Source organism: Sapajus apella, unplaced genomic scaffold, assembly GCF_009761245.1.
Source record: "Sapajus apella isolate SASKATOON/1434 unplaced genomic scaffold, GSC_monkey_1.0 scaffold73, whole genome shotgun sequence".
Classification (NCBI taxonomy): domain Eukaryota; kingdom Metazoa; phylum Chordata; class Mammalia; order Primates; family Cebidae; genus Sapajus; species Sapajus apella.
Window position 1 is genome coordinate 732,326 of NW_022437013.1, and position 27,928 is coordinate 760,253.

The window sequence follows — 27,928 nt, forward strand, 5'->3', positions numbered from 1 at the left end:
TCCAAAAGTTTTCATTTTTATTTGGAATGAGATGTTAAGATTCAAATGATCTTATCAAATGATATGACATACAGAGGTGAGCTCTGCTGGAAATGTATCTGTGGTATTGTATCAAATAGTCATTAGGACTGTCTCAGATATTGGGAACTCTCCAGGGTATTAATGATTTATTTGTCTTATTAATATAGCTCACTATACCATGGAGGTTTGTAAGCTTGACTTTGTCTCATCTTTTTATCAAACAGACCATCATTACTAAGAATTTACATTACAAAGATGGGTTTGATCTTAACAAGGGCATTGAAGCAAAGATACGCACACTTTTACCATGGCAATGCACAAATGGATCAGAAGTTCAAAGTTCCTGGGCAGAAACTACTTATTGGATATCGTCACAAGGTTAAAATAAAGCTTTCTTTTCATATTTAATACTCTCAGAACAATTCACTTGGGAATAAGTCCCTTATGTACCAGGTTGTATGTATAAGATCCTGTGACATTGTGGCAAAAAATAGAATCTTTCTTGTAGTTGGTGATTAGCCTTTAAAAATTTTTTAAAACACCAAATACCTTTGGTAAAACCTATGTCTTATTTTATTGATATAGTTCCCAGTTTTGGGTTCATATTAGTAAACAGTCATGAGTGTTTGTTCATCTGCTCAGAGCATCCTAGAATAATCAATTTAATACTTTTGGATATGCTTATACTAATATCAGTAAATAAGCCCTCAAATGTTTCTTTGGTTTTACATGTCCCTCTCATAGTGAAGTGATTTCCAGTAACTTCCTTTTGAAATAATCCTGATTATGTTGATTGTAAAATAAAATGGTGAGATCATAGGAAATGAAGTAAAATTGCATAATGATTTCACAAATGATTAATCACCAAGCCTTTCAAGGATTCACGATTGATTTGTTCCTTAGGAATTCCGGAAACTAAAGTTCAGGATATGGATTGTGTGTATTACAATTGGCAATATTTACTCTGTTCTTGGAAACCTGGCATAGGTGTACTTCTTGATACCAATTACAACTTGTTTTACTGGTAAGCATTTTTATAATTAGAATTTCATATTTAAAAATGTCTACTCAAATTAATCCATAGTATGAATAACTATATTTTCAATAAGTTAAATTAATTATACTTGTCAGAGTTGTATTTATGATGGTGATTGTTTACAATTATTTGAGGCTTTCAATGGGTGTAAGTGGTTTTAGGATGTAGATACTGGAAAGTATTCTATGGGTGATATAAGGAATGCAATAATTGTTTCTGTACTGGGTTAATGTTTATCCTTTAGATACAGGAAGTTAGAACCTAAACAGTTTTGGCATATTTTATATTCTGGTCTTTTTAAAAATACTGGATCTTTTTTCTGACTCCCTACCTTTGCTAGCTGTCAGTGAAGCTTTTAAACTTGGCCATTGTGACTCGTGTATCTCCTTCATTTCTTAATTGTTTCAGGGTAACATAATCACCATGTTCTGACATTCCTTTGGAAGGTTGCACATCTCTTAAGTGCTCTTACCATCTCTGCTGTAAGAGCTGTACTTTAGGCTTCCCTCATTCCACACCTGGATGATTGACATTGCTTCCCAAATGATGGTTGCTCTGCTTCCAATCTCTCCCCTTGCAATTTCTCCCTTTTTAAATTCATTTTTGCACACTGTAGCCAGCTTTATCTTCCTACACTACCATTTTCATATACCACTCTCTTGTTCAAAAACCTCCCATGTCTACTCATTGCCCCAGGATAAAATCTAGGCTGCCATATCGTCTACTATTACCAACGTGAATGTTCCACTCCATTAAAATCCATCTCTACATTTTTTTCCCACTTATGTTACTGTCTTTTATACCTTTGTTTGCATTATCTTCTGGAATGCCCTCTAGCTTTATCTTTCTTTCACCAATTTTTATTAAAGCTCATCTGCTCCCGAGTTTCATTAACTTTTAATTGCTCATGTCAGCTTCTGTTTTGTCTTTCTCAAACTATTACCTTTTTTTTTTTTTTTTTTTTTTTTTGAGGCAGAGTCTTGCTGTGTCACCCAGGCAGGAGTGCAGGGGTGCAATCTCAGCTCACTGCAGCCTCCATCTCCCAGGTTCAAGCGATTCACATGCCTTAGCCTCCCAAGCAGCTGAGATTATAGGCGTGTGCCACCACGCCTGGCTAATTTTGTATTTTTAGTAGAGATGAGGTTTCAGCATGTTGGCGAAGCTGGTTTCAAACTCCTTACCTCAAGTGATCCACCCACCTCAACCTCCCAAAGTGCTGAAATTACAGGCATGAGCTACCATGCCTGGGCTTGAACTATTATTTTTTATAACTCTTAATGATTTATTGTCCAGATGACATTTAAATTTTTCTCATATATGTGTGTTTTGTCTCCTGTCAAATGTTTAAGGGATTGGTGGGCATGAATCGTTTCTTATATTTCTCTTGACTACCTCCAAAGTTCTATGCTCATAGCAGATTATCACTATTTATTACATAAATGAAACAAGCGATAGCATTGATAAACTGATAGGTAAATATCTAAGCATATGCATTTACTAAATAATGGACAAATCAAGAGATGACTAAGCATTAATATTGGTGAGTTTTAGTTCCAAATTATGGCATCTTTCTTTAGAAAATAATAATATATAAATGATAAGCTATAAACTATTAGCAATCCTGAGACCTGGGTTCTAATCCCTGCTCTAGCATCATTTAACTTTTTGGCCTTGGGCAAGTAATTTTTCCTTTTAGTATTTTTGTTTCCTCATCTGCAATTGGATAGATAAATTTCAAAGATCTAAATTATTTGTTCATTAATTCAACAAATATTAATCATCTTTTAAATGCCAGGCAGTGTTCTAGATAAAAAGGACAAAAGCTTGAATAAGAGAAAGTCTCTGCCCTCCTGTACATTGTAGTTCATATTTAATATAATTTGATCCTCATCTTAGTGAAAGAGGGAAGAATAAATATTAATATTTTAGAGAATGGAAAATAAAGGTATCAGAAGGCTTCCCTGCTGGCACAAAGTAAGTCTGTATGAAGTTAAGCTTGGAATTCAAGTTTCCCAAACTCTAATCAGATGAACTAACCAAGAGACAGTTTTTCAAACTCTGCCTAAAGTAAATACTTGGCATAAAGTTAATTTAGCAGAGTCCAGATATTTATACTGGCACCTTATCAGCTGCTATATTGGCCTCATTTCAACAGGGATTTGGGCTGCTTTTACAAATAATGTCATGCTTTGCATTGCAAGCTATTCTTTAGGAAAATAGCCAGGCATTTGTTGCTTTGGAATTCAGTAGGGAATTACCCCTAGTTCCTTTTAGCTTTATTACTGGAATGAGGTTAACTTTAAATGGTAGGGTAACATTTCTCACTTAAGAGATAAGAAAATTAAACATTTAGTTGCCAAACAACTCCTCCTTTTCTTTTGCCCTCCAGGTGGCTTTTCTGAGGTTTATCTCTTGATGTGTGTTGTATCCTTGGGATTTTCATTCATTTGATTAAACATAATATTTTCTAAGTCTGCTTTAAAAAAAAATTGCTTTCTTTTAAAATAACTTCAGTAAAATAATTTAAAAGGCAAAATCATACAGGATTATTTGTATAAATCACAGGTTTTCTAATTAGGAATATTATTCTTTGATTCACAATCGCTGTTGATGAGTCAGTATAACCTAAGTACACAAGTAAGAATCCTTGTCTTTGAGATTTTGCGAAGACTTTAATCAGTTTGTTAGCTCCATGAAATCAGGGACTATGTCTGCTTTCCCTACTGTTTTTTCCCTAGTGCTTATCATAGGGCCTGGCATATAGTAGGTGCTTAGTAAATATTGTACATTATTAAATGATTTTTAAACTCACATGGTATCCTAAGACAATTCAAAATGGAGCACCTTGATACTGGAAGAGATTGTGAAACACAGTTTTTACAATGCTTATTTTTACAGGTATGAGGGTTTAGATCGTGCATTACAGTGTGTTGATTACATCAAGGCTGATGGACAAAATATTGGATGCAGATTTCCCTATTTGGAGTCATCAGACTATAAAGATTTCTATATTTGTGTTAATGGATCATCAGAAGACGAGCCTATCAGATCCAGTTATTTCATTTTTCAGCTTCAAAATATAGGTGATGTAAACCAACAAACAACTTCAAATTTATTGTTTCTGGTTTGGCCATTTATAACCACTTAAGAAGGGGAGAGAGAGAAAAAGGGAAGGAAGGAATGAGAGAGAGAGAGAGAGAGAGAGCGTGCTATGGAAATGCAAAAAAAGAAAATAGCAGAGTGCATGAGGAAGCTTTTATTAAATATATAAGTATGAAAGATAAGAAATTGAATAAAGGTTAATATCATTTTCATTTTAGAACTCACAATGTTATTTTCCATCTTCAGTTTGTCTGCTACACAGTACTTTTGTCTAGTGTTAGTGATGGAGTAATTATGAATACACTTTTTCCCAGGCCTCAATAGACAAATGGTTGGATATTTACTGAGTCTATATTTTCAGTTGTAATAGTTATGAGAGTGATGGGTTCTAGAGTCTGCCAGACCTGGGTTTGAATCTTAGGTCTATCATTTTTCTTGTTGTGTGACTTTGGACAAGTTAATTAACATTTCTGTTTCAATTTCCTTATTAGTAAAATGAGGATAATAGAGGACCACCTCATAGGTTTATTGTGAGACATGAATGAGATTATGATGTAACATCCTTGATACTTACAGTGTCTGACATAGCATAAGTACTAAATAAGAGTTATCTATTTGTTAAAGTAGTAGTAGTACTGATTGTGGTTGTTGTTTCTAATGCTACAAAATGGAAACATGGTTGTAATTATTTGGGTCTTCTAACTTTTCTCTTGGGCTTAAATATTTGTCAGTGGGTGACTTGTCAAAAATGAGTTTCCACAAAAATAACCAAGTTTGTCAATAAACTCATCTTGGCTGGCAAGCAACTTCGATTTTAATACACATCATAGAGAATATTATTGAGCCACTTGGTTTGTCCCTGGAGGTTTCTGTTACTAGATGTCCCTAGCTTTGGATAAAGGCTACTACTAAACTTCAACAATCTCCGTGTTGAAATGGTTCCCTTTTGTTTTTCAGTTAAACCTCTGCCACCAGGCTATCTTACTGTTACTCGGGAGAATGTATATGAAGTTCAGCTGAAATGGAGCATACCTTTTGGACCTATTCCAGCAAGGTGTTTCATTTATGAAATTGAGATCATAGAAGATGATACTACCTTGGTGGTATGAATATTGCATTTATTTGGAAAAATCATAAATATAGACTTTTAAATAAAATACCAAACATGAGAACCAAAATCAGTTGCATTTATGTGAGGGAAAGAACATGATATGTATCTTAGTTCAATTTCCAGAAAGCCAAATAAATTAGTGGATAAAAGTAAAATTAATTATACCAATTTTAAAGTTATATAGAACCTCAAAGATTATCAAGTCACTTGTTTTCAACTTTGTGTCAATAAATTAAAGTTGCTGAAAGCCTAAGATGGATTGTGGAGAGGCCTCAAGTAAAAAAAAAAAACAAACAAAAAAAAACGAAGACCTCTTATTGAGGGACAACCAGACAACCGTCAGGTCAAAATTACAGTATGACAGGCTTACAAGAGAATTGGTTTTACCAGGCAAGAAGGGCTAGCTGGGGAAGTAGGCAATGGTTGCAAAACTAATTACTACCCCCAGCACCAACAATGTGGTGATACCTTTAACTTCTATATAGTGGGGGTTTTTAAATCACTATACGGAGTGATTTAAAAAATAAATATGATATGTATAAAAATAACATATCACAATTAACCTTTAATTGTGATATGTTATTTTTACTTATTAGTTTCTAGTTTAGAGAGTGATAGAGAGAAGTTGGTGAGCCAATAGTTCTAATTCGTTCATTTCATATACAGATGAGAAAACTGGTTGTTGAATTGACTTATAGATCTCAGGTATGAAAACTCACTTGCAATCAATTTATGCAGCTAGGACTAGATTTCAGATCTGATTCCCAGTCCTCTCAAGTCTACACTACGTCATGCTGATTCCTAAGATAAGTTGTATCAAAGGAAAAGCTAATATACTGGATGAGAAAAATTCTTCAGGTCTTTGAAATGCAAAATTGAAGCAATTGCTTCAGTGATTTCTTTTTACTCTGAGATCACCCAACCTTGAGATAGTCTCATGACTGTAGCAATTGTTTTGTACCAAGCCCTGAGTACTGTTATTCAGGTTTTATTTCCTTATTCTTATTCCAAGCCCTTAACATTGTTATACAGATTTTCCTTGTTCTTATTAACAATCAGAATAAGGAAGGAAGAATAAGGAAAAAAGAAAAAGCTATATATTAATATACGAACTCTATAGTTTCCATCACATGATGTCTCTGTCTTTTGGTAACTCAGTGTATGTAGCATTTTCCAGTTCATAGAATCTGGGAAATTTGACAGTAGCCCACATACTGAGTGTTATAAACACCAAGGCTACCTAGGAATTTTGCCCTCTCACACATGCTGCCCTTCACTATAAGTGATCCATTATCATTGTAGATATAAAATATAAATAAAGAAGGGAAGAAACAATGATTTAGAAACCCCCACTATACAGAGAGCTAATTACTGCTGGGATTATGCTTTTCTAGTCTTTTGATGCATAGGTTTTATGTACTAAAACCAGCTTTGAAAGGGTCAGATATGGAATCTGTCTAGCTGCAATTAAATTAAATAATGGCATCTTATTTTGTCCTTGGCTTTCAGACTATTACAGTTGAAAATGAAACGTACACCTTGAAAACAACAAATGAAACTCGACAATTATGCTTTTTAGTAAGAAGCAAAGTGAATATATATTGCTCAGATGATGGAATTTGGAGTGAGTGGAGTGATAAGCAATGCTGGGAAGGTATGAGCTCAAAGGAGAGTAACTAAATAATGAGCTATTTGCTCGCAAAATTAATTTTCTTTCCGTATATTTTGTAATTACAAAAGCGAAAGACTTTCCCATGTAGTCTGCAAACAGAGAGGATAAGTTAGCAAGCACCTCAGTGGAACACAGATTTATTAAAAGCCTAATATTCAGTGAGGACTATGAATATTGTTATACTTCTATTATCAACATTCTTGTTTTTCTGTCCATAAAGATAATATCCTAGGTCTTTTGAAGGGATAACAGGAGCATATTTTAATCAATATTTTCTTATGTTTTCAGTATTCAAGAGAACAGAAATCTTAAAGCAAGTATAGATCAGCATACATTTGTTTCTGAGTGCCCAATACTATTCCAAAGGAATATTTTTCAAATTAAGAGGTCATGATTAGTAAAATACATATTCATTCCGTTCACTTCCAACACTGATTTAAAGTGATTTATGATAAAGAAATTTGAATTACACAGCAATATAAATTAAAAAGCCTAAGTAATGAGGTAAAATGTGATTACATTTCACAATATACTAGCTTTAAGAGTAGAAATGACTAATAAATGTTCGAAACTGATGGAAGTTAACTCAGCATTGCTCTTTCAAGTACATAGATATAGATGCAGCTATAAATATATATATTGATGTTGATACAGATACTGGCATATCTATCAATCATTTATCTCCTTTCATATTCTACTATAGTGGAATCTCCATTAACTCTACAAATATAGTGGCTTCATTGATCCCTTTCAGTCCTCAAATATTTATTAAGCACCTACTATGTATCAGACTCTTTTCAAGCCTTGGAGATATGGCAGTAAAGAAATCTCTACCCTCAGGGAATTTATATTTTATACCAAATTGGGTAGAGATAGGCAATAAACAAAGAAGCCTAACAAATTATTTAATCACTAAGGATTATGGAGAAAAAAATAACAAGACGGGAAAACTCAACCAAGAGATATGTGGAATGAGAAAGAAGACTTACTAGTTTTATATTTTTCATTTTTGTCAGTGTTTTAAAAAAATCAGGAAACTCTAAAGTTATGTCTTGAATTATATCTTGTCATTAGTCAATGCATTATATAAAGTGGATATGGTGAGTTTTTAGCTATATCCTCAAAATATATATTCTTTCCTGTATTTTACATGCAGTCTTATCAGTGATAGTGATGACTAAGATTTCTTTTGCTTCGAGGGAAATCTCTTCTTCTGTTTTTGGGTACAGAATCTTGCTCCATTGCTCAGGCTGGAGTGCAGAGGCGTGATCTCCTTGTAACCTCTACTTCCCAGGTTCAAGCGATTCTTGTGCCTTAGCATCCCAAGTAGCTGGGATTACAGGCATGCACCACCATACCTGACTAATTTCTGTATTTTGAGTAGAGATAGAGTTTCACCATGTTGGCTAGGCTGGTCTTGAACTCCTGGCCTCAGGTGATCTGCCCACCTCGGCCTCCCAAAGTGAGATTACAGGCATGAGTCACTGTGCCTGGCCCTCTTCATAGAATCATAATGACTTTGAAATTAGGAGCAAATAATTTATTGAGTTGCATGTGGTCTCAGTTCTTTAGGACATTTCTTATTGGATATTTCAAGTTATAGAAAAATAGGACAATAATATTTTTGGAAATAAAAATATATCCTCTTCAGGATTGACTCTGTATAGGGAAAGCCAGTAGAACTTCAGTGAAGGAGCTTCCTGCCTTCCCACTGTTAATTTTGCATAACAGATAACTTAGTAATTTCTCTGTATTATATTCTTGCAAATCTTATCTGAACCTGAATTTGACTGATAATTTTCTAGTGAAAAACAAAATTGTGAAGAAATAAGACAAAGAAAAAGTGGGATCAAGGGGGGTTTGTAGGTGTATGGCTAAGATTCAAGATCTTTTGTATTACTCCAAAACAAGTGAGAGGTACTAGTTTGGGGAGGTCAAACCTCACCTACTTTTTAAGTTTGCCTAGTGATTTCTCATTTCTTACTATGCAGAAGAACCATTAAAACTCCATCCTTAAAATAACAAAGCAAAATCAAAAAGAAAAGAAAAACCTTATCCCCCCCTTTGGTCTTTAAAATATGAGACAACTTTTAAAAAGTAACCTTAAAAGACTATTTCCATTACTCACATAGGAAGTTTTATTGAAATATACCTCTTGCTCAGTACAGTATCCTATGCTCTAAGTATATGTTTGACTTACTGAGAGTTAAGAGACACACAAGACATGTTTGTCTAATCACTAGGCTAATATTTTTTCATTTTTAAATGGATAATTCACAAGGTCAAATTTTAAACAAAATCATTCAGGAAAGAAGAATTGTGCTTTGGGAAGTTATTTTTCTAACTGAAAATGAAATATGTCACAGTTAAGTAAAATACTTGTTCTATATAAAAAGTGCACAAATGAAAGGAATGCTATACTCAAACACAACTGTGGTATTTATGCACTGGCAAATATGGCAGGGGCTTCTGAACTTAAGTCAGTTCTTCACTATTTATACAATAATTCAGTTTCAAAAACAGTGATAAATATCTAATACTTCCCCTTTTTGTGTGATTTTTAATCCTAGGTGAAGACCTATTGAAAAAAGCTTTGCTACTTTTCTTGATACCAGTTGGTTTTATCTCAATATTTATTGTATTTATAACTGGTCTACTTTCGAATAAGCCAAACACCTCCTTAGAAATGGTGAGATGTGTAACATTATGATGTTTAGTCGGAGATAGGAGATTTTTTAAATGTTCTGCATTAGAACTGATGGAGCTACATTTTATAATTTTGCCTGTTCACTGAGGGTGTACAATTGGTTCTGTATGGATTATGATGATATCTTCAGAAAATACAGTAATTTAAAAAATTAACCTTACAAGACTACATTTTGAGGTGGATTTACTTTTTTCAAAATCAAACTTTAGAACATGAAATACTATTTGACTCTAGATTGGAGAGTGATATAAGGAGACAGTTACAAGAGAAAAGCAGGGTTGGGATAAAGAGAAGAGTGAATTAAAATGGTCATAAACTGAAACATATTACCAGTGTGCCACAGGCACAAGACCACATACAAATGATAAAACATGGTGCCTGCCTTTGGAGCACACACTCAAGTTAAGGGAGGCAGCATCCATACAAAAAATATAACCTATGAGATTATTTCAGATGATTACCATTTGAGTTGTACAGATAATGTTATAGAATTTCAGAACACAGTAGGGTCACTAGGGGTTGGGGGGCTGTAAGGAGGAGCTGTAATCTGAAGAAAAATATATTTTTGGGACAGGGTTTCATTCTGTCACTCAGGCTGGAGAGGAGTGGTGCAATCATGATTTACTGCAGCCTTGGTATCCCGGGCTCAAGCAATCCTCCCACCTCAGCCTCCTGTGTAGCTGGGACTACAGGCATACAACACCATAGAAGGGTCTATCTCTAAAAAATATTTAAAAATTAGGCATGGTGGCTAATTTTTAATTTTTTTATATAGAGATAGAGTCCCACTATTTTGCCTAGGCTGGCCTTGAACTCCTGGGCTCAAGCCATTCCTCCTATCTTGGCCTCCCAAAGTGCTGGGATTACAGGTGCCAGCCACTGTGCCCCACTGAGAAAAATATCTCAATGCCATCTTTTCAAGATAGACAGAAAAATGAATGTGTATAGAATGCTTCACTGTTTGCTGAATGCTCTTATGCTTATTATCTGAGTTGTTAATATTCAGTGAAATAGTTTGTGTTATTAATGATGATTTGTTAATAACAGAGTTCTTTCTAAATTCCAGAATTTTTCCACGATGAATGAAGAGTTCATGTTTCAAGAGACATGGTATTGACTCACCAGTTTCCAGTCATGGCCAAATGTTAAATACGAGTCTCAATAAAGTGAATTTTTCCTGCAAATGTTGAATACATCTTATTTAAAAGTATTGTTTTATTTAAATAGGCTTTTGAGTACTCAAAGCCTCAGCTAGTAGTACAGTTTCTGGATTCTGTTAATAGAAAAGAAACTGTTAATAGTTTCTTTTCTCATAAATTCATTGTAAGAGTGCTGTATGTAGAAAAATCAAGGTATGAGTCAGGTTTTATATTTATGATGTATTAATAAAACAATGTGACTTCACAGCTTGCACTAAGTCACAGAGATATTACCAAATCTTGGAAGATGAGATTCTAGCTTTTGTTGTTGTTTGTTTTAAACTGCACTTGGGATGAAAGTATACACTATCAAAAAATTGTTTGGCTTTAAATGTAACCTGTGAAAAGTATTAGGAAGCAAGAAGTTTTAAATACATTCATAGTCCTAAATATATGCTTTGGATTTCATGAAGAAAAATGTGGGAAGAATGCAGTGCTTAAAAGGTTAAAACTAATAAAATGATTAGAAATCATATTTAAAAAATTGGAAGTCACAAATTACACAGTAAAAGCTTGAGAGTTTCCTATATTTTCTGATGGTGTGGATTTGTTTTTGGTTCAAGGACCAAAAGGCACAAACCTCTGAAATTAGTAAGAAGCTTTCTAAAAGGACACCCAACCTTCAGGGAATGTGGCATCCTAGGTATCGATAATTGCTTTAAAACTTAAGGAATAATAGACTCCAATCAAGATTATGGAATACAATCAAGAGCCCAGCTTTAATTTGGACTAGTTTCTATTTAGTACTGTTCACAGTAGAGTGGCCATCACCTGGGAGCTTATTAGAATTGCTCCAATCCCGACCTACTCATTTAGCAATTTGCATTTTAAGAGTATTCCCAGATGATTCATTTGCACACTCAATTTGAAAAGCACTGATTTATAGCAGTATTTTAGAATACAAAATGCTAAAATAATATAATGCAGAGGTAAGCTCATGGGAAGGGTAGCTACAGCTGTGCTCATCATTGCCACTGATCGTCTCTAAAAGATAAAAAAAAAAAAAAGCTAAAACTGAAGTGTAAACCAGAATATCATCCTTTACCGTCACTTGTAATCAATGATAGGATGTACCACCATTTCCCTAAGTAGCCTTGTCCTTGTTAAACATTAAAACTCCTGTGATAGTGTGACTTAAGATGCAATATGATTGGCAATTACTGTCAAACTAGAGCTTGCTGAAGTTGTTCTTAGTGAGTTAAGGGGCATAGGGGAGGAAGGAGGAATGTGATGTGAAGACGTCAAGGTGAGGTAGGGATATGGCAGGCAACCTCATCCTGAGAGGCTGCATGCATCTTGGAAACCTAGTATTCTAATTCCCTTGTTTAGTGCATGTACAACAAGCCCTACTAATTAAAGGAATTCTGAACTCTGTACCATAAACCTAGAAACCCCAATCAGAATTGCCCCAACAAAATGGAATCAAGTGGCACCAAATGTGTATAGATTGGACCCTCCACAAAGACCCCTGGAACTCCTGACCTGATAGATATGTAAGTTTATTAATATTACAATAATGTAAGCCCAAAATTTTTTTTAATTTTTAATTTTTTTATTATTATACTTTAAGCTCTGGGGTACATGTGCAGATTGTGCAGAATTGTTACATAGGTATACACATGCCATGGTGGTTTGCTGCATCCATTCCCCCGTCATCTACATTAGGTATTGCTCCTAATGTTATCTCTTCTCAATTTCCCCATCCCTTGCTATCCCTCCCCTAGCTCCTCACCCTCCAACAGGTCCCAGTGTGTGATGTTCCCGTCCCTGTGTCCACGTGTTCTCATTGTTCAACACCCAGTTATGAGTGAAAACATGCGGTGTTTGGCTTTCTGTTCTTGTGTCAGTTTGCTGAGAGTGATGGTTTTCAGCTTCATCCATGTCCCTGCAAAGAACATAAACTCATCCTTTTTTATGGCTTCATAGTATTCCATGGTGTATATGTGCCACATTTTCTTTATCGAGTCTATCATTGATGGGCTTTTGGATTGATTCCAAGTCTTTGCTATCGTAAACAGTACTGCAATGAACATACGTGTGCATGTGTCTTTATAACAGAACAATTTATAATCCTTTGTGTGTATACCCAGTAATGGGCTTGCTGGGTCAAATGGAATTTCTATTCCTAGGTCCTTGAGAAATTGCCACACTGTCTTCCACAATGGTTGAACTAATTTACACTCCAACCAACAGTGTGAAAGTGTTCCTATTTCTCCACATCCTCTCCAGCATCTGTTGTCTCCTGATTTTTTTAATGATCACAATTGATTTTTTTTTAGAGACAGGTTCTTGCTATGTTACCTATACGACTTGAATTCCTGGGCTCAAGTCATCCTTCTGGCTCAGTCTCCCAAGTAGCTGGGTCTACAGGTGTGTGCCACTATACCCAGCTGAAGTTAAATTTTTTTGAACTCTAATTTTTTTTTCTTTTTGCATTATGAGGGAGTTTCAAGGTATTGAATATTTCCCAAATGCTTGGTACACAGACAGTGGCTTAAGTCATTGCCCCCTCCTGCCCATCTGTCTTCTGCCACCTGGTGCTGCCCCAGCCCCTCACTTTGAATCCTTACTCCTAGGACTTCCCAAGATCTAGCAACTAAGGACTAACAGCTGGCACAGAAGGAGTCCCTCAGGACTCTACTATAAGGCTAAAGTGAGCAAGGATGCCTTCCTGAGTATATGTGCTGTGCAATTACACAGGGCCCAGTGCTTGGAAGGGGCCCAAACATGATTTAATGATCTGCTGTTGCCATCTTGAATTTCTTAATAATTTCTGAAGAGGCCACATATTTTACTCTTCATCATTGCCTGGTAATTATGTAGCCACTCCTGAAAGCCACCATCAGTTCTGATCAGTCTTTCAGGCTGTACTAGTAAAACCTAAGCATCATCCATATTTTTATATTTATAAATCAGTGATTGAAACCTTATACATCACTTTAACCAGACATCCTTCCATCCATTCACTCATCTTTCAATCAAGTTAAACATTTATTGCACACATACAGGATACCAGACATTGTGCTAGTGTAAATATATAGCTATCCAGACTGAGTTAGTCATCTGCTTCAAGGGGGGAGCAGTACCATTTATCAAGTGTCTATTATAAGACAGCTTCGGTGCTAGGTGCTTTATATATACTATTTGAATCTTCTTTTGAAGTGAAAGTGACTATATTAGGAAAGTAAAGGACTAAAAGCCTGGCTTTTCCATAGGCAGAGCAGTCCCGAGGGCTGCTGGTTGGCCATTTTTGTGGTTATTTCTGGATTATGTACCAAACAAGGGGTCGATTATTCATGAGTGGGCAATTCCTGGAACTGAGGGTTGCTCCCCTTTTTAGACCATATAGGGTAACTTCTTGACGTTGCCATGGCATTTATAAACTGTCATAGCCCTGGCAGAAATGTCTCTTAGCATGCTAATACATTATAATCAGTGTATAACGAGCAGTGAGGAGGTCACTTTTGTTGCCATCTTGATTTTGGCAGGTTTTGGTCAGCTTTTTTATTGCAATCTGTTTTATCTGCAAGGTCTTTGTGATCTGTATCTTGTGCTGACCTCCTATCTCACCCTGTGACTAAGAATGTCTAACCTCCTTGGAATGCAGCCCAGTAGGTCTCAGTCTTATTTTACCCAGTCCCTATTCAAGATGGAGTCGCTCTGGTATAATCACCTCTGACATATTTCTTCCTTCCTTTTACAAGGGAACCCTTAATCCTGAGGGTTGTAGAGGTACAAAGATTCATCTTCTGCAACTTCTTCAGGCTGAATAGGGGCGATGATATTTCTGCCTATTAGGATCTCTTGTATTTGGAGTACAGAGGAGCTCAGAAAGAGTCAGTATGGTGAGAGCCATTCATAATTCTGAGTTCTGACAAAATGTGATATCTGAAAGATTAATAAGGGTTCAATGTAAGAAAACATTGAGTAAGCTTATCCTACACTCCTACACAAAGAGTGCAACAGCAATATATTCTACAACAGTAAAGCAAAATAAGTAAAATGACCCCAAGTAATCTAAATAAGAAAGCTTTCCATGAATTGGGCAATTGTTGGAACCAAGCTGATATAGGGTTGCTAGCTGATTATAATACATATCCAGGATTAGAATACTGATGTGGATTTTTACATTAGCTGTCCTTGTTTCTTCTGAGCTGCAGAGATCACTGATTGGTTCAAAGGAATCAATAGTCAAAGTTGCAGAAAAAAACCTTAAAAACAACTAATGAGAATATAATCTAATGCCAGGTGTACCATAGTTTTTGAAACAATTTTTTTCTCTCTCCAGTCACTGATTTTTACTAAAGACAAATCATGATAAGACTGATTTGCTTTATTACAATTGGCCTGATTATTTGTATAAAGTATAGCAAAAATAATTATTTTTCACATAAAATATTTTTTAAAATTATTAATTTAATAAGAAATTAATAATTTTTAAATTATTAATCTTAAAAAATTATTTTTGAGACAGAGTTTTGCTCTTGTTGCCCAGGCTGGAGTGCAGTGATGCAAGCTCAGATCACTGCAACCTCTGCCTTCTAGGTTCAAGCAAATCTCTTGCCTCAGCCTCCCAAGTAGCTGGGATTACAGACATGTTCCAACATGCCCTGCTAATTTTGTATTTTCATTAGAGACAGTGTGTCACCATGTTGGCCAGGCTGGTCTCAAACTCCTGACCTCAGGTGATATGCCCACTTGGTCTCCCAAAGTGCTGGGATTACAGGCATGAGCCGCCATGCCCAGCCTTCATATAGGCTTTTTAAAATTGGCTTTGATGGAACTTTGTTCCATAAAAGGAATCTCAGATAAGATTTTTTTAAGCTGAGCCCTGGTGTTTATCCTCAAATACCTATAAGTTGGTTAAATTCCGCTCCTCTTGAGATCCTAAGATAACTTGGGGCTCCTGGGCCTGTTGGAAAGTGGCATTCTTTACTTACCACAGGTCAGAAACCCTGCACAGGGACTGTGTAAACAAGGTATGAGGCCTGTTTTTCCAAGGGGCTTTTATTGGCTTTATATGTCAGATTTGATTCCTTAAAGGAAAGCATGCCATTTCAGCCAAAGCCTTGGTAAAACAGTTTCTCCAATTGTGTCCTCTTGCAAAAAAAACCCAGATAATTAGTGCACTTACACAAATAACTATATTGCCATAAGTTAAGAATATTCACTAATTTCCAAATTTGGAGAAATCAGGTAGAGAGAAATACGCTTCAACTTTTCTTTAAATGAGTATACTTTAATCAATTGTTAAAAGCTGTAAACAGCTCAAAAGAAAAGTTTTCTGGACTCTATAAAACAAAACAAAGGATCAGCAGTGTTTTAAGCAAAAAGTCAAAAAGATTACTTCAATCTTCTCTTAGTTCAGTCCATGCAGTTAACTCCTGTTATGTTTGATATTCATGAACATTTCAGCTCTCCATGAGAGTCCTGAAAGTCTTTTCCTCCATTCTAATGTCACAATTTCCAAAGTTATTAGAAATCTGCATTCAAGAACACCTGTTAGAGTTGTATAGCTGATGATACAACCACTTGCTAAAGAGGACCCAACAAAACAACAAGTGTCCATGGATGACAAACAGTTTTAGTTAGGACTGCCACTTTTAAAGCCACAATTGACAAGGGAAATTTTGGTTACTTCTGTGGCATGTAACAATTTTACATAACAACTATAACCATTGATAACAAACACTAAGTCATATGGTTTTTATACCAAATAAACCAAACATGTTAGTTTTGGACTTTAGGGGACCTAATGCCTAAAAGATTAATTAGGTCAGAAAAAGACACAATTTATAATTTAATTTTGGAACATTTACAAATATCAAATCCCAGGTTACCATCAGTCACTCATTTAGCCAAAATAACTCAAAAATTTTAAAAAGGCAAAAACCTTTACTCATTAATTGAGAGAAGACTTAGATTTCCAAACAATTTGTCTCTTTTCTCTCTTTTCTTTTTCCTACACTGCTTGTTGTAGCCATGTACTGAACATATGAGTCAACACACTATCTCTTGCAGGGCTAAGGGTGTGGATGTCTCAGGAAGCTTATCTTGTGCACTAGCACTACGCCCTTCGGGAAGCATGTTATTTGGTAGTGCATTTCAGGCTTTAGTCTGTAGGTGACTCCTAAGAGTAAGATCCAGTTTGTCCTTAGGTAGGCTAATTAGTAGAAACACCTGCCCCACTGTGGGGGCAGGTGGTGGTGGTTGGGAGATTGTGTTGGAGTGTGCTGAGGTCTCAGTTGTAGGGTTGGGAAGGTGAGAGTGCACTAGCTCTTCCTCCTGAGCAGGCAGGAAAGTGATCTTCTTCCCTATCATGCCCCTGTTCCAGGGCTCATGACCTTCAGTTTGAATAGACGTTGTCTTTTGGCTTCTGGCGAAAGGAAAGGAGGCACAGATATACCGCTCTGGTAGCTATTGTTACCAGTGGTGAATCCATACAGGTCTGTAGCAACCTCAATTATTGCCTCCTCAGAAGAAAGAATTTGACTGAGGGACATAAGGCTGAAGAAGAGACTGAGGCAAGTTTTAGAGCAGAAATGAACGTGTATTAAAAAGCTTTAGAGCAGGAATGAAAAGAAAGTAAAGTACAATTGGAAGAGGGCCAAGCAGCCAACTTGGAGGTAAAGTGCCCCGTTTGATGTTGGACTTAGGATTTTCTATGCTGGTTTACTTCTGGTGTCTTGCATCCCTTTTCTGGTGGAACACCCCAGAGGGTCACATACCAGTTAAAATCTCTCATTTTGCTCTTAATGTGCATGTGTGAGCCCACTCGCCCAACTCCTGAAGATCAAAAGGTGCTGATCACCAGTTTCATGTGTTTCCTATCTATAGGGAAACTGCCTTCCCCTGGTGCTGGCTGTGTCTAATTATTATTTTAAAGGGACAGTTAACAACTGTCTGACCACCACCTGATGGTCACTTGACTTTTCTGGTGGGGTGTAAGGGGAGCCCTCTCTTGCCCTTCTCATGCCTGACTAGCTACCTACTGTAACACTTTCATCAAAATGAGCTTGGGGCAGAGCTTCCTCCTCTGGTCTAACAACTCTTGTGGTTTGTTTGCCCTCCACTACCAAGACACTGCCATTCTGTGTAGGGAGGGTGAGTTGGGCTCCATTCTTCATGCAAGCCTAAGTTGTGTGGGCTCATTTTCAGTGGGGATGGAGCTACCATGTGAAGTGCAAAAAGCACTTTCTCCAAGTGCATATGTGCTGGCAACCAGTTCAGAGAACCTCTGTTGTATCCAAAACAGTAGACTAGGGGAGTGGGAGTTGACTCCCTCTCCAAATCCATTCCTGGCTGCTGGGGCTACCCCCTTCAATGACTGGTGCCACCCCTGTGTTTTCTTTGTCCTAAGGGGGACTCTGGTGGGCTATGTTACTGTCCCTTATGGGTGGCCCCTACCTAAAATTAGATCTCCAGGGGTCCTGCAACTCTCCAGGGACCTGTTGGTCCCCTGTGCTTACCAGAGTCAGAGTGGATTGTGGGGCATATTTGTGGGGGATCTGGTGGTGTGGTGATTCAAGGGCAGAGAATCCCTGGGCAGAGCAGTGGCCCACCATGAATGCACAGCCAGTATGACACCTCCCATCTCAGTAAAGGTATGAGGGAAGCATGGGCATGCTTGCATGAGGTGTCCATCCAGTTCTCTATCCACAGGAAATTTCCAAATGCCACTGACAGTGTTGCCCATGGTCACAAGAGCACAGGGGCTCTTCAACAGTTTGAAGAGCCCTGTAATTGCTCTTCTCTGTATGTCAGATCTAACAGTAGGGACCATAGTCACTCAACTACAAAATTTAAATACAATGGGAATAATTGGATCCAGAGCTCTTCAAAGATGCACTTGCGGCCCTCACAAATCTATTTCACAAGGCATTGGTCAAGGGTATATCTTCTGGACCCTCCAAGCTGGGATGAGTAGATCTAAAGTAACTAATCGACTCCACCATTCCAATCTCCCTAAGCCTTTGGATTTCTTCCTCTACATTAAATGGAGGGAGATCAGGCACTTTCAGTTCGTTCACAGTGGGCCATCTTTTAGTCCATATTCCAGCTAACCAAGCAAATAAACTATTAGTACCTTTTTAAACTCAGTCACTCAGTCCCTCTATTTTCCATGGATGTAAATAGATGAGATCAGGGGAGGCAAATATAATAGCTAGAATGTTCTTTTACTCATTTTTGACAATGAAATAGCTGTGACAAGGTGTCTATAACAAAGCAAAACCTTTGGCAAATGAGTAAAATCACTTTATAAAGACTTCAGATTTCAACATGTTTTGAAACACTGTATATACCCTTGCAAAGTTTTTGTTTCTTCCTTCTTCTAGTGTGAGAGATTTGGTCATGTTTGGGATTTTGTGTCTGGTGTTGGTTTGGTGGTCTTAACACTAAAATAGAAAATGGATAAACCCAAAGTGCCACCATTATAAGAGGAATGGGAAAGATAGGCATAATCCCTTTGTAGGTGATATGGTTTGGCTGTGTCCACACTCAAATCTCATCTTGAAATGTAGCTCCCATAATCCCTACATGTCATACGAGGGACCCAGAGGGAGGTCATTGAATCGTGGGGGTGAGTTTTTCCTATGCTGTCCTTATGGTAGTGAATAAATCTCATGAAATCTGATGGTTTTATAGAGGACAGTTCCCCTGCACACACTCTTTTGCTTGCCACCATGTAAGACATGACTTTGCTTCTCCTTTGCCTTCTGCCATGATTCTGAGACCTCCCCAGTCATCTGGAACTGTAAGTCCATTAAAACTCTTTTTATTTATAACTTACCCAGTCTCGGTATATCTTTATTAGCAGCGTGAGAACTGACCAATGCAGTCTCCCTTCGGCAATCCCGGCCAGGTCCTCCCTTTAACATAGTCAGGTTGACCCAGTCATGCAGAGCTATGGTGTTCTATAGGGAATACCTGGAAACTACCCGTGGTTAAGCACAGCATACAGCTTTAGAATCAGAGAAATCTAGATCTGAATCCTGCCTCTGCATCTTTCTACTTGTATAATCATCGACAATTTAAATCAATTTTTTGAGCTTCAGTTTCTTCATGTGTAAAATATGAATAATATTACCTTTTGCTAGGTCAGTATGAAGGTTAAATGATAGTGTGCTTATAAATTGACTGCCACAGTTTCAAGCATATACTAGGTGCTGTATAACAACTGTGTGACCATGGGCAATTTACTTAATCTTTCTAAGGGCTCATTTCCTCGTCTGTCAAATTGGGATATTAACGGTATCTAACTCATTTTGTACATGCATGAGATAATGCATGTGGTGTCTAGCACATAGAAAGTACTGCATTATTCATATTATTTTTGTTTCTTATATAATTATTATTAGGGATTTTATAGGGACTTGAAGATGACAAAGAATTTAAGGCACCAAAGAATGGTCATATGACATCGGAGTTATATAGATTCCATGACAATTAAGCTGGACAGGGCCCTAGTACAGTTGGCCACCTTCATGACAATAATTCCTTGTAAAATGAACATTCTTCAGGTAGATTGGTCATGAGGGTCACTACATTACAATCATTGCAGGATCTTTAAAACAGTTGTGGTAATGAGCTTCTTCAATGTATGTCTTGAGGTAAAAGTGGTTGAGAAAATTTGGTGGACAATTGATTCTAAGAATGAAGATTTCAAGTACATTATGAGAGAAAATTCAAAATTTTCATTTCTTTAGTTAGAATATTATTCCCATTTAATCTCTTATCTTGCAGAAATAGAAAGTGTGAGTTTCCTTTTGAACTATTCCAACTGAAATACTGACTGGGGTGATTCCCGTTACTGCTTGAGTCAGCTGTGCCATTTTGTTATACTGACTCTTATACCTTAATCCCTGAGTTATTTAGATTGCCATAATCCCTCTTTAGGTCCTTTTAGATTAATCATTCCACACTCAGACCAGGGGCTACACTGGTTAAAACAATAGAAATTAAGCCCCAGAAAAATTTGAGCACAATAAAAACTTCCTTCTATGACAGTGTGGATTTTTCCCCTGAGCAAATTTCTATCATGCAAATCCAATTATATAACACCCCTGCTTAAATCTTTCTATGTGTTACTATGGCTGTATTGATAAAGACAAATTTCACTGCATGAGGTACAAGACCCTTCATGATCTGGTCCCTCATTAGTTCTTCACTATGTCACTTATCTCTGAGTACATATGCATCTCCACCATTTCACTCTCTTGGTTCCTCCCACCCCCTTTCTCTCTGTTTCTTTACCTCATTTGTCTTTCAGCCACACTGAAATACATATGAAGAGAACATAACTGAGCCTTATGTAAGGCTTTCTGAAGGAAAGAAAGGACAAACAGCAGTCAGCCAGTCTAGTGAAAGCAGGAGTGGTTGAAAGCTCCAGACTTAATAAACTGGTTTAATACCTGAGTTGTAGTCCTGGCTTTGCTACTAAGCAGTTTTGTTGATTTAGGCGTTTCACAGAACTTTCTGAGTCTTTTTTTCCCTCATCTTTACAATGAGAAAATCTAACTAGATTAGCATTTCTTGGAGTATATTTGAGATGCATTAATATTTTGCTAGTTATTACTAAATAAAAGGGTGATTAGCTACATATGTTTGGAATGCCCTAAGTTAAGCAATGCTTGTAGGTTTCTTTCAATCATAAAGATCTTGTAACATGTTAATGTCATCTAGACACCTCTAGAGGGGAAGTTAGTATGATGTAGGTTTTTACACATACTTACCATGAAATCCTCCTGATTCAGAATCTCTTGCAGGACTAGTATTCTATATAATACAGCTGGATTATATGATCTCTAGGATACTTTGAGATATTTTGATTATTTTAATAAAACTGGTTGACACTCTGCCCTTATGTCTTGTTTAGACTTTTTTCCAAAGCAGCCTTAAGCATTCTTCTCTGATTCATTGTTAATTGCATTATTGACATACCCTACAAAGTGACTGGTGTACCATTTTTATGATTCAATTTCTCTTGTCTTTTCAAATGACTCGATATTCTTGGAATGCAGATTTTACGTAATGGTGACTAGCTTCTACTAGTTGCTTTTCTGTATACAAGAGGCTTTGGGGCATTCTGTGTTTGTCATTAGTTATGCAATCTAAGGCGTTATGTTGAAAAACTTTCTGAAGAAAATACTTTGGGAAACCACCTACAGAAATTGGAAATTTTGATAATGTACATGAGCTCCTATTGCCCAAAGGCTGTGTGTTCCCTTCTCTAGATTTAGATTAATGAGGTGGGGCAAAACAAAATGGAACAGGCTTCTCTGTGAAGCAATGAGCCCCTTGTTACCAGAAGTGTTTTGTTTGAAGGACTACAGCTGAGCAGTTTCACTAACGATCAAGAATGTAACAGAAGAAATTCTCACATTGGAAGCATAGTTAGACCAGATTATCTCAGGAAGAGCCTTCCAGATCTAAGACTGGTCTGCAGTCACGTAGTCCTCTCACTCTGAATTGTAATTGCACTTTTATAATCTCTCCTCTGGAGGTTAACCTCAGGAGATCTAATTAGGAAATGAACAAATAATACAGGGAAAGATGTCTTATGGATTTTTTCTTTAGTTTTTATTAGAGCTTTATTTTTTATTTAATTGTTCCCTTTGAAAGCCCAGAAGTTCAGGTCATGAAGGAATGTGATATGGGACTAAGGGTTTACAAATGGGGAAGATGACCAAGAATGGGCAATGAAAAACATGGCTTCTGAGGAGAATAGTGTTATAGCTGTGTGAATGTGACTTCACATATCTAACAAGGAGATAAAACTTGGGTAGCTGTCAGGGAAGGAAAAGCCCTAGAGCTCCATATTAAAAGAAAAGTAAAATCTAACCATGGCTTCCTAAAACTATCATGTCTCATATCCTCAACTAACACATGCCAGGGTAAGGGAGAAAATAAAACAAATGAAATATAGTCTCTATTCTCAAGTAATTGACAGCTTAGTGGAGTAAACAATCAGGTAAGCAGTTACAATCCTATGTAAAATTAAATACAATAAAACTTTGGAAATAAAAAAATAGATGTTTTAAGAATGTTTTTTCATGGTTAGTCCTTTGGTTGCTTTGTATAAGAAATCATTGCTTATCCTAAGGTCATTTAAGTATTCTTTTTATATTTCCTCTGGAAGTTTTAAAATTTTGTCTTTAACATTTAAGTCTTTAATCCACCTTGAATTAAATGTTGGGAATGGTGTAAGATAGGGATCCAATTTTATTTTGTTAAATTGGCTCTTATTCAGCCATCCCTTCTTTCCCCAGTAATTTACAATGTGCTTTGCCATATGTTGTTATCACATATGAATGAAATTGAATCTGGGCTTCCTATTCTATTCCATTGATCAATTTTTCTACCTTTGCAGTAAAACCACACTGTCTTAATTTCTATAGCTTTATAATCAGTCTTGAGATCTGGTAGGGCAAGTTTTTGTACCATATCTCCCCTTCCTCCTCCTCCTGGTCCTTTTGTTTGTTCTTCTTCAGAACTGTCTTAGCTATTTTTGGCCCTTTGGCTGTTACATATAAATTTTAGAATCAGCTTGTCAAGTTCCTTGAAAAACTGTTGGATTTTTTATTAGAATACCATTAAATCTATGTATAAATTTTAGTAGAATTGACATATTTTTAATTTCAACACTTTTATCCACAAACTAATATATTTCTCTATTTATTTGGATCTTCTTGATTATTGCAATAAAGTTTATCATTTTCTATGTAAAGATTTTTCACAACTTTACTTACTGTATTCCAATGCACTTTAATATTTTGCTGCTATTGAAATAATTTTTAATTATGTTTTTCTGTTTGTTGCTGGTATAGAAAATTGATTTTTATATATTGATTTTACATTCACTCCCTTTGCAAAATGGTCATTATTTCTATTCATTTATATATTCGTTGCATTTTCTCTATAGGTAATTATATCTTCTATGAATGCATTAGTTAAGGTAAGAGTTGTTCTTTTGACAGGTACACCCATAAATCCCAGTGTCTTAATGCAATAGTAGTTTGTCATTAATGTAAAGTCCAATGTGCGTGTTCAGGATTTAGCCTTCCATTTGGCAATTCAAGGACAGTCACCTTTCATTTTGAATCTTTACCATCTCTTAGGGCTTTGGAGTCCTTTGTTTCCAGCTAAAAGAGTGTACGGGGGGGACGATCCAAGATGGCCGTTTAGGAACAGCTCAGGATTGCAGCTCCCAGTGAAAGCGCAGAGGGTGAGTGGACGCCGTGTTTTTATTGCCCACAGACTAGGAAATTCCTGGGCGGAGGAGCTCCACGGTCGCCAGCACGGCGGTTTCGGCCAGCGCGGCTGTGCCGGCCAGCGCCGCTGCTTTGCCCCGCGCGGCTGCTTTGTCGGCGCCCCGGAGCCGCGGTTCTCCGTGCAAAATACACCGGTCCGGGGGCCCTTTTGGCTGGCGATTGGAGCCACGGGAAGTCTCCCAATCGCCGGTTGAAAAAGGGGACTGAGCAGAGAACCAGGACAGTAGACTCCAGGGCAAAAAAAAAAAAAAAAAAAAAAAAAGCGCCACAAACCTCAGTGCCACTGTTTAAGCCAGCGCAGTGAGTGGCCGCAGGGGAAAACAAACAGACCCCGGCGCCTCTTCAACAGGCGACTGGAACACCAACTTAAAAAAGGCTCTGAGGCAGGGAGCCAGGCGATCAGGCTCGGCTGGCCCCACCCCCACAAAAGAACAGCAACCAGAAACTCTGGATTGAGAGTTTCACAGCAAGCGCAGCTGAACCCAGGACGGTCCAGCTCCGTGGGGGAGGGGCGTCCGCCATTACCGAGGCAGCCCGCCATTGCTGAGGCAGCCCGCTGTTGCCAAGGCAACCCGCCACAGCAAAGAGACTCCGCCTCAATAGAGGCGGGCCATCACCACCAAAGCAGTTCTAACTACACCCATATAAACAGGACTGCAGGGAAGTTCACTCAGCAGCAGGGCGGAGCCCACAGCAGCTCAGCAAAGCTGCTATAGGCTGACAGTGACTAGGCTGCCTCCTTGCTGGGCTGGGCAGGTCTGAAGGAAAACAAAAAAGAAGAAGGAGGCAGCATAATGAAAACTCATAAATAAAGCCCTAAATCCCTGGGACAGAGCACCTGGGAACAAAAAGCAGTTTATGAGTTCTGCTGCAGCAGACCTAAAAGTACCTGCCCAGCAGCTCTGAATGAACAACAACAGAGCTCGCAGCTCGCCATGTGAGCTCCTATAAAGAAGAGACCGTCTCCTCAAGCAGCACCCTGACCCCTATATATCCAAAAAGACACCTCATAAAAGAGAGATCAGATTGACACTAGACAGGTATCCGTCTGGGACAAAGATAGCAGCAGAAGAAAACTGGTACCAACCCTTGCTGTTCAGCAGCTGCTGCAGGTGAACCCCAGGCAAGCAGGGCCTGGAGTGAACCTCAGCAGACCTACAGCAGAGGGGCCAGACTGTCAGAAGGAAAACCAAGAAACAGAAAGAACCTCATCATCAACAAACAGAACGTCAATCTGAAAGATTTGAGACCCACTCTGAAAGCCAGCAACTACAAAGTCGACAGGTGGATAAATCCTTAAAGATGGGAAGAAACCAGCGCAAAAAGGATGAAAACACCTGAAACCAGAACACCTCTCCTGCTAAAAGGGATCACAACTCCTCACCAGCAAGGGAACAAGGTTGGATGGAGAACGAGTGTGATGAAATGACAGAATCAGACTTCAGAAGGTGGGTAGTAAGAAACTTCTGTGAACTTAAAGAACATGTTCTAACCAAATGCCAAGAAACTAAGAACCTTGAAAAAAGATTGGACGAAATGCTAACGAGAATGGACAAAATAGAAAGGAATATAAGTGAATTAATGGAGCTGAAAAACGCAACACGAGAACTTCACGAAGCATGCACAGTATCAAATCCAGTTTTCTTCTTCTGCTATCTTTGTCCCAGAAGGATACCCGCCAAGTGTCAGTCTGATCTCTCCTTTATGAGGTGGCTCTTTGGATATACAGGGGTCAGGGAGCTGCTTGAGGAGACAGTCTGTTCTTTATAGGAGCTCAAATGCTGAGCTGTGAGCTCCGTTGTTCATTCAGAGCTGCTGGGCAGGTACGTTTAGGTCTGCTGCAGCAGAACTCATAGAGCGCTTTTTATTCCCAGGTGCTCTGTCCCAGGGATTTAGGGCACTGACAAAGCAGCGATGCGGGGCAAAGCAGCGGCGCTGGTCAACACAGCCACGCTGGCCGAAACAGCCACGCTGGTGACCCATGGAGCTCCTCTGCCTGGGAATTTCCTAGTCTGTGGGCAATAAAAATGCGGCGTCCACTCACCCTCTGCGCTTTCACTGGGAGTTGCAATCCTGAGCTGTTCCTAAACGGCCATCTTCCAAACATAAACTTTTACCCGTTAGCAATCATTTCCCTTTCTCTAACTCCTTGTTCAACCACAGGCAACCATTAATTTATGTTCTTTGCCTGTAGATTTGCCTATTACTGACATTTCAAATAAATAGTATCATCCAGTATGTGACCTTTTATGTCTGGCTTCTTTCACTTAGCATAATGTTTTCAAGGTTTATCTATGTTGTAGCATGAATCAGTACTTTATTCCTTTTTATGGCTGCATAATAATCTCGCATATGTATATACCATATGTTGTCTATCCATTCATTGATTGATGGTTGATGAACATTTGAGTTTTTTCCACTTTTTGTTTATTATGAATAATAATGCTGTGAATATTCATGAATAGGTTTTTGTCTGAATGCCTATTTTCAGTTCTCTCAGTTACGTATCTAAGAATAGAATTGTTAGGTCAGATGGTAATTCTTTTTAGCTTTTTGAGGAACTGCCAAATTCTTTTCCAAAGTGAGCACCAATTTACATTCTCACCAGCAATGAATGAGGATTTTAATTTCACCACTTCCTTACCGACAATTGTTACTGTTCTCCTTTAGATTGTAGCCATTCTAGTGGGTGTGAAGTGTTATATAACTGTGTTATTTATTTGCATTTCCCTAATGCCTAATGACACTGAACATCTCTTCAAGGGCTTGCTGCCCATTTGTACATGTCCTTTGGAGAAATGCCTATTTAAAACCTTTGCCCACTTTTAATTGAGTTATATGTCATTTTACTGTTTAGTTGTAAGTTTTCTTTATATATTCTAGTATATATCCCTAGGTATACATCCAAGAGAATTGAAAATAGGTGTTCAAATGAAAACTTATAAGTTATATTATTTGCAATATTTTTTCCCTGTCTTTTCATTTTCTTGATGGTGGCCTTTGAAGCGCAAACATCTTTAATGTTGATAAAAACAAACTGTAATTAATCACTTATCACTTGTAATTTTGTTGTCATATCAAGGTCATGAAGATTCACTCCAATATTTTATTCTAAGATTTTTAAACTTATAGCTCTGATGTTTATACATATGATTAAATTTGAGTTATTTTTGTGTATGATGATCCAATTCATCATTTTGCTTGCTGATATCCATTTGTCCTTGTATCATTTGCTGACAAGGCTACTTTTTCCTTATTTAATTTTTCTGACTCCTTTGTTGAAAATCAGTTGACCTGAGATTTAAAGGTTGTTTCGGTACTCTCAATTCTGTTTCTTGGATCTACATGCCTAACTCTGAACGAGTGCCACATTGTCTTAATTTGTGTAGGCTTGTAGTATGTTTTGAAATCAGACAGTATGAGTCTTCCAACTTTCTTCTTCAAGTTTGCTGATTCTTTCTCTTGCTAGCTAAATTCTGCTGTCAAGCCACTTTAATGAATTTTTCATTTCAGTTACCGTATTTTTCAACTCCTTAATTTCTATTTGGGCTTTTGACAATTTTTGTTTCATTATTGATAGTTTGTGTTTGGTAAAATATCATTCTAATACTTTCCTTTAGTTTTGAAAACATGATTTCCTTTAACTCTTTGACCATGTTTAAAATAGCTGATTTATCATTTTTTTCTAGTGTGTCCAATGTCTGGCTTCCTCAGGAATAGTTTCTGTGATTTCCTTTTTTCCTGTGTAGAGCTTTATTTTCTCTTTTCTTTGCATGTCTCAAATTTTTTGTTCAAAACTGGACATTTTA

General features: G+C 37.4%; 1 protein-coding gene across 4 annotated transcripts in view; it reads left to right on the plus strand.

The window, feature by feature from the left end:
• Positions 1-10,833, plus strand: part of IL13RA2 (interleukin 13 receptor subunit alpha 2) — a 60,898-nt gene extending 50,065 nt beyond the window's left edge. For all 4 annotated transcript variants that reach the window (XM_032250769.1, XM_032250770.1, XM_032250771.1 and 1 more), the window contains 7 exons: positions 246-399; positions 925-1,045; positions 3,956-4,140; positions 5,117-5,262; positions 6,780-6,924; positions 9,513-9,631; positions 10,716-10,833. In XM_032250769.1, the coding sequence (XP_032106660.1) occupies positions 246-399; positions 925-1,045; positions 3,956-4,140; positions 5,117-5,262; positions 6,780-6,924; positions 9,513-9,631; positions 10,716-10,766 (921 nt within the window). In that variant the 3' untranslated portion in view covers positions 10,767-10,833. The remainder of the gene's footprint in view (positions 1-245; positions 400-924; positions 1,046-3,955; positions 4,141-5,116; positions 5,263-6,779; positions 6,925-9,512; positions 9,632-10,715) is intronic.
• Positions 10,834-27,928: the final 17,095 nt, after the last annotated feature.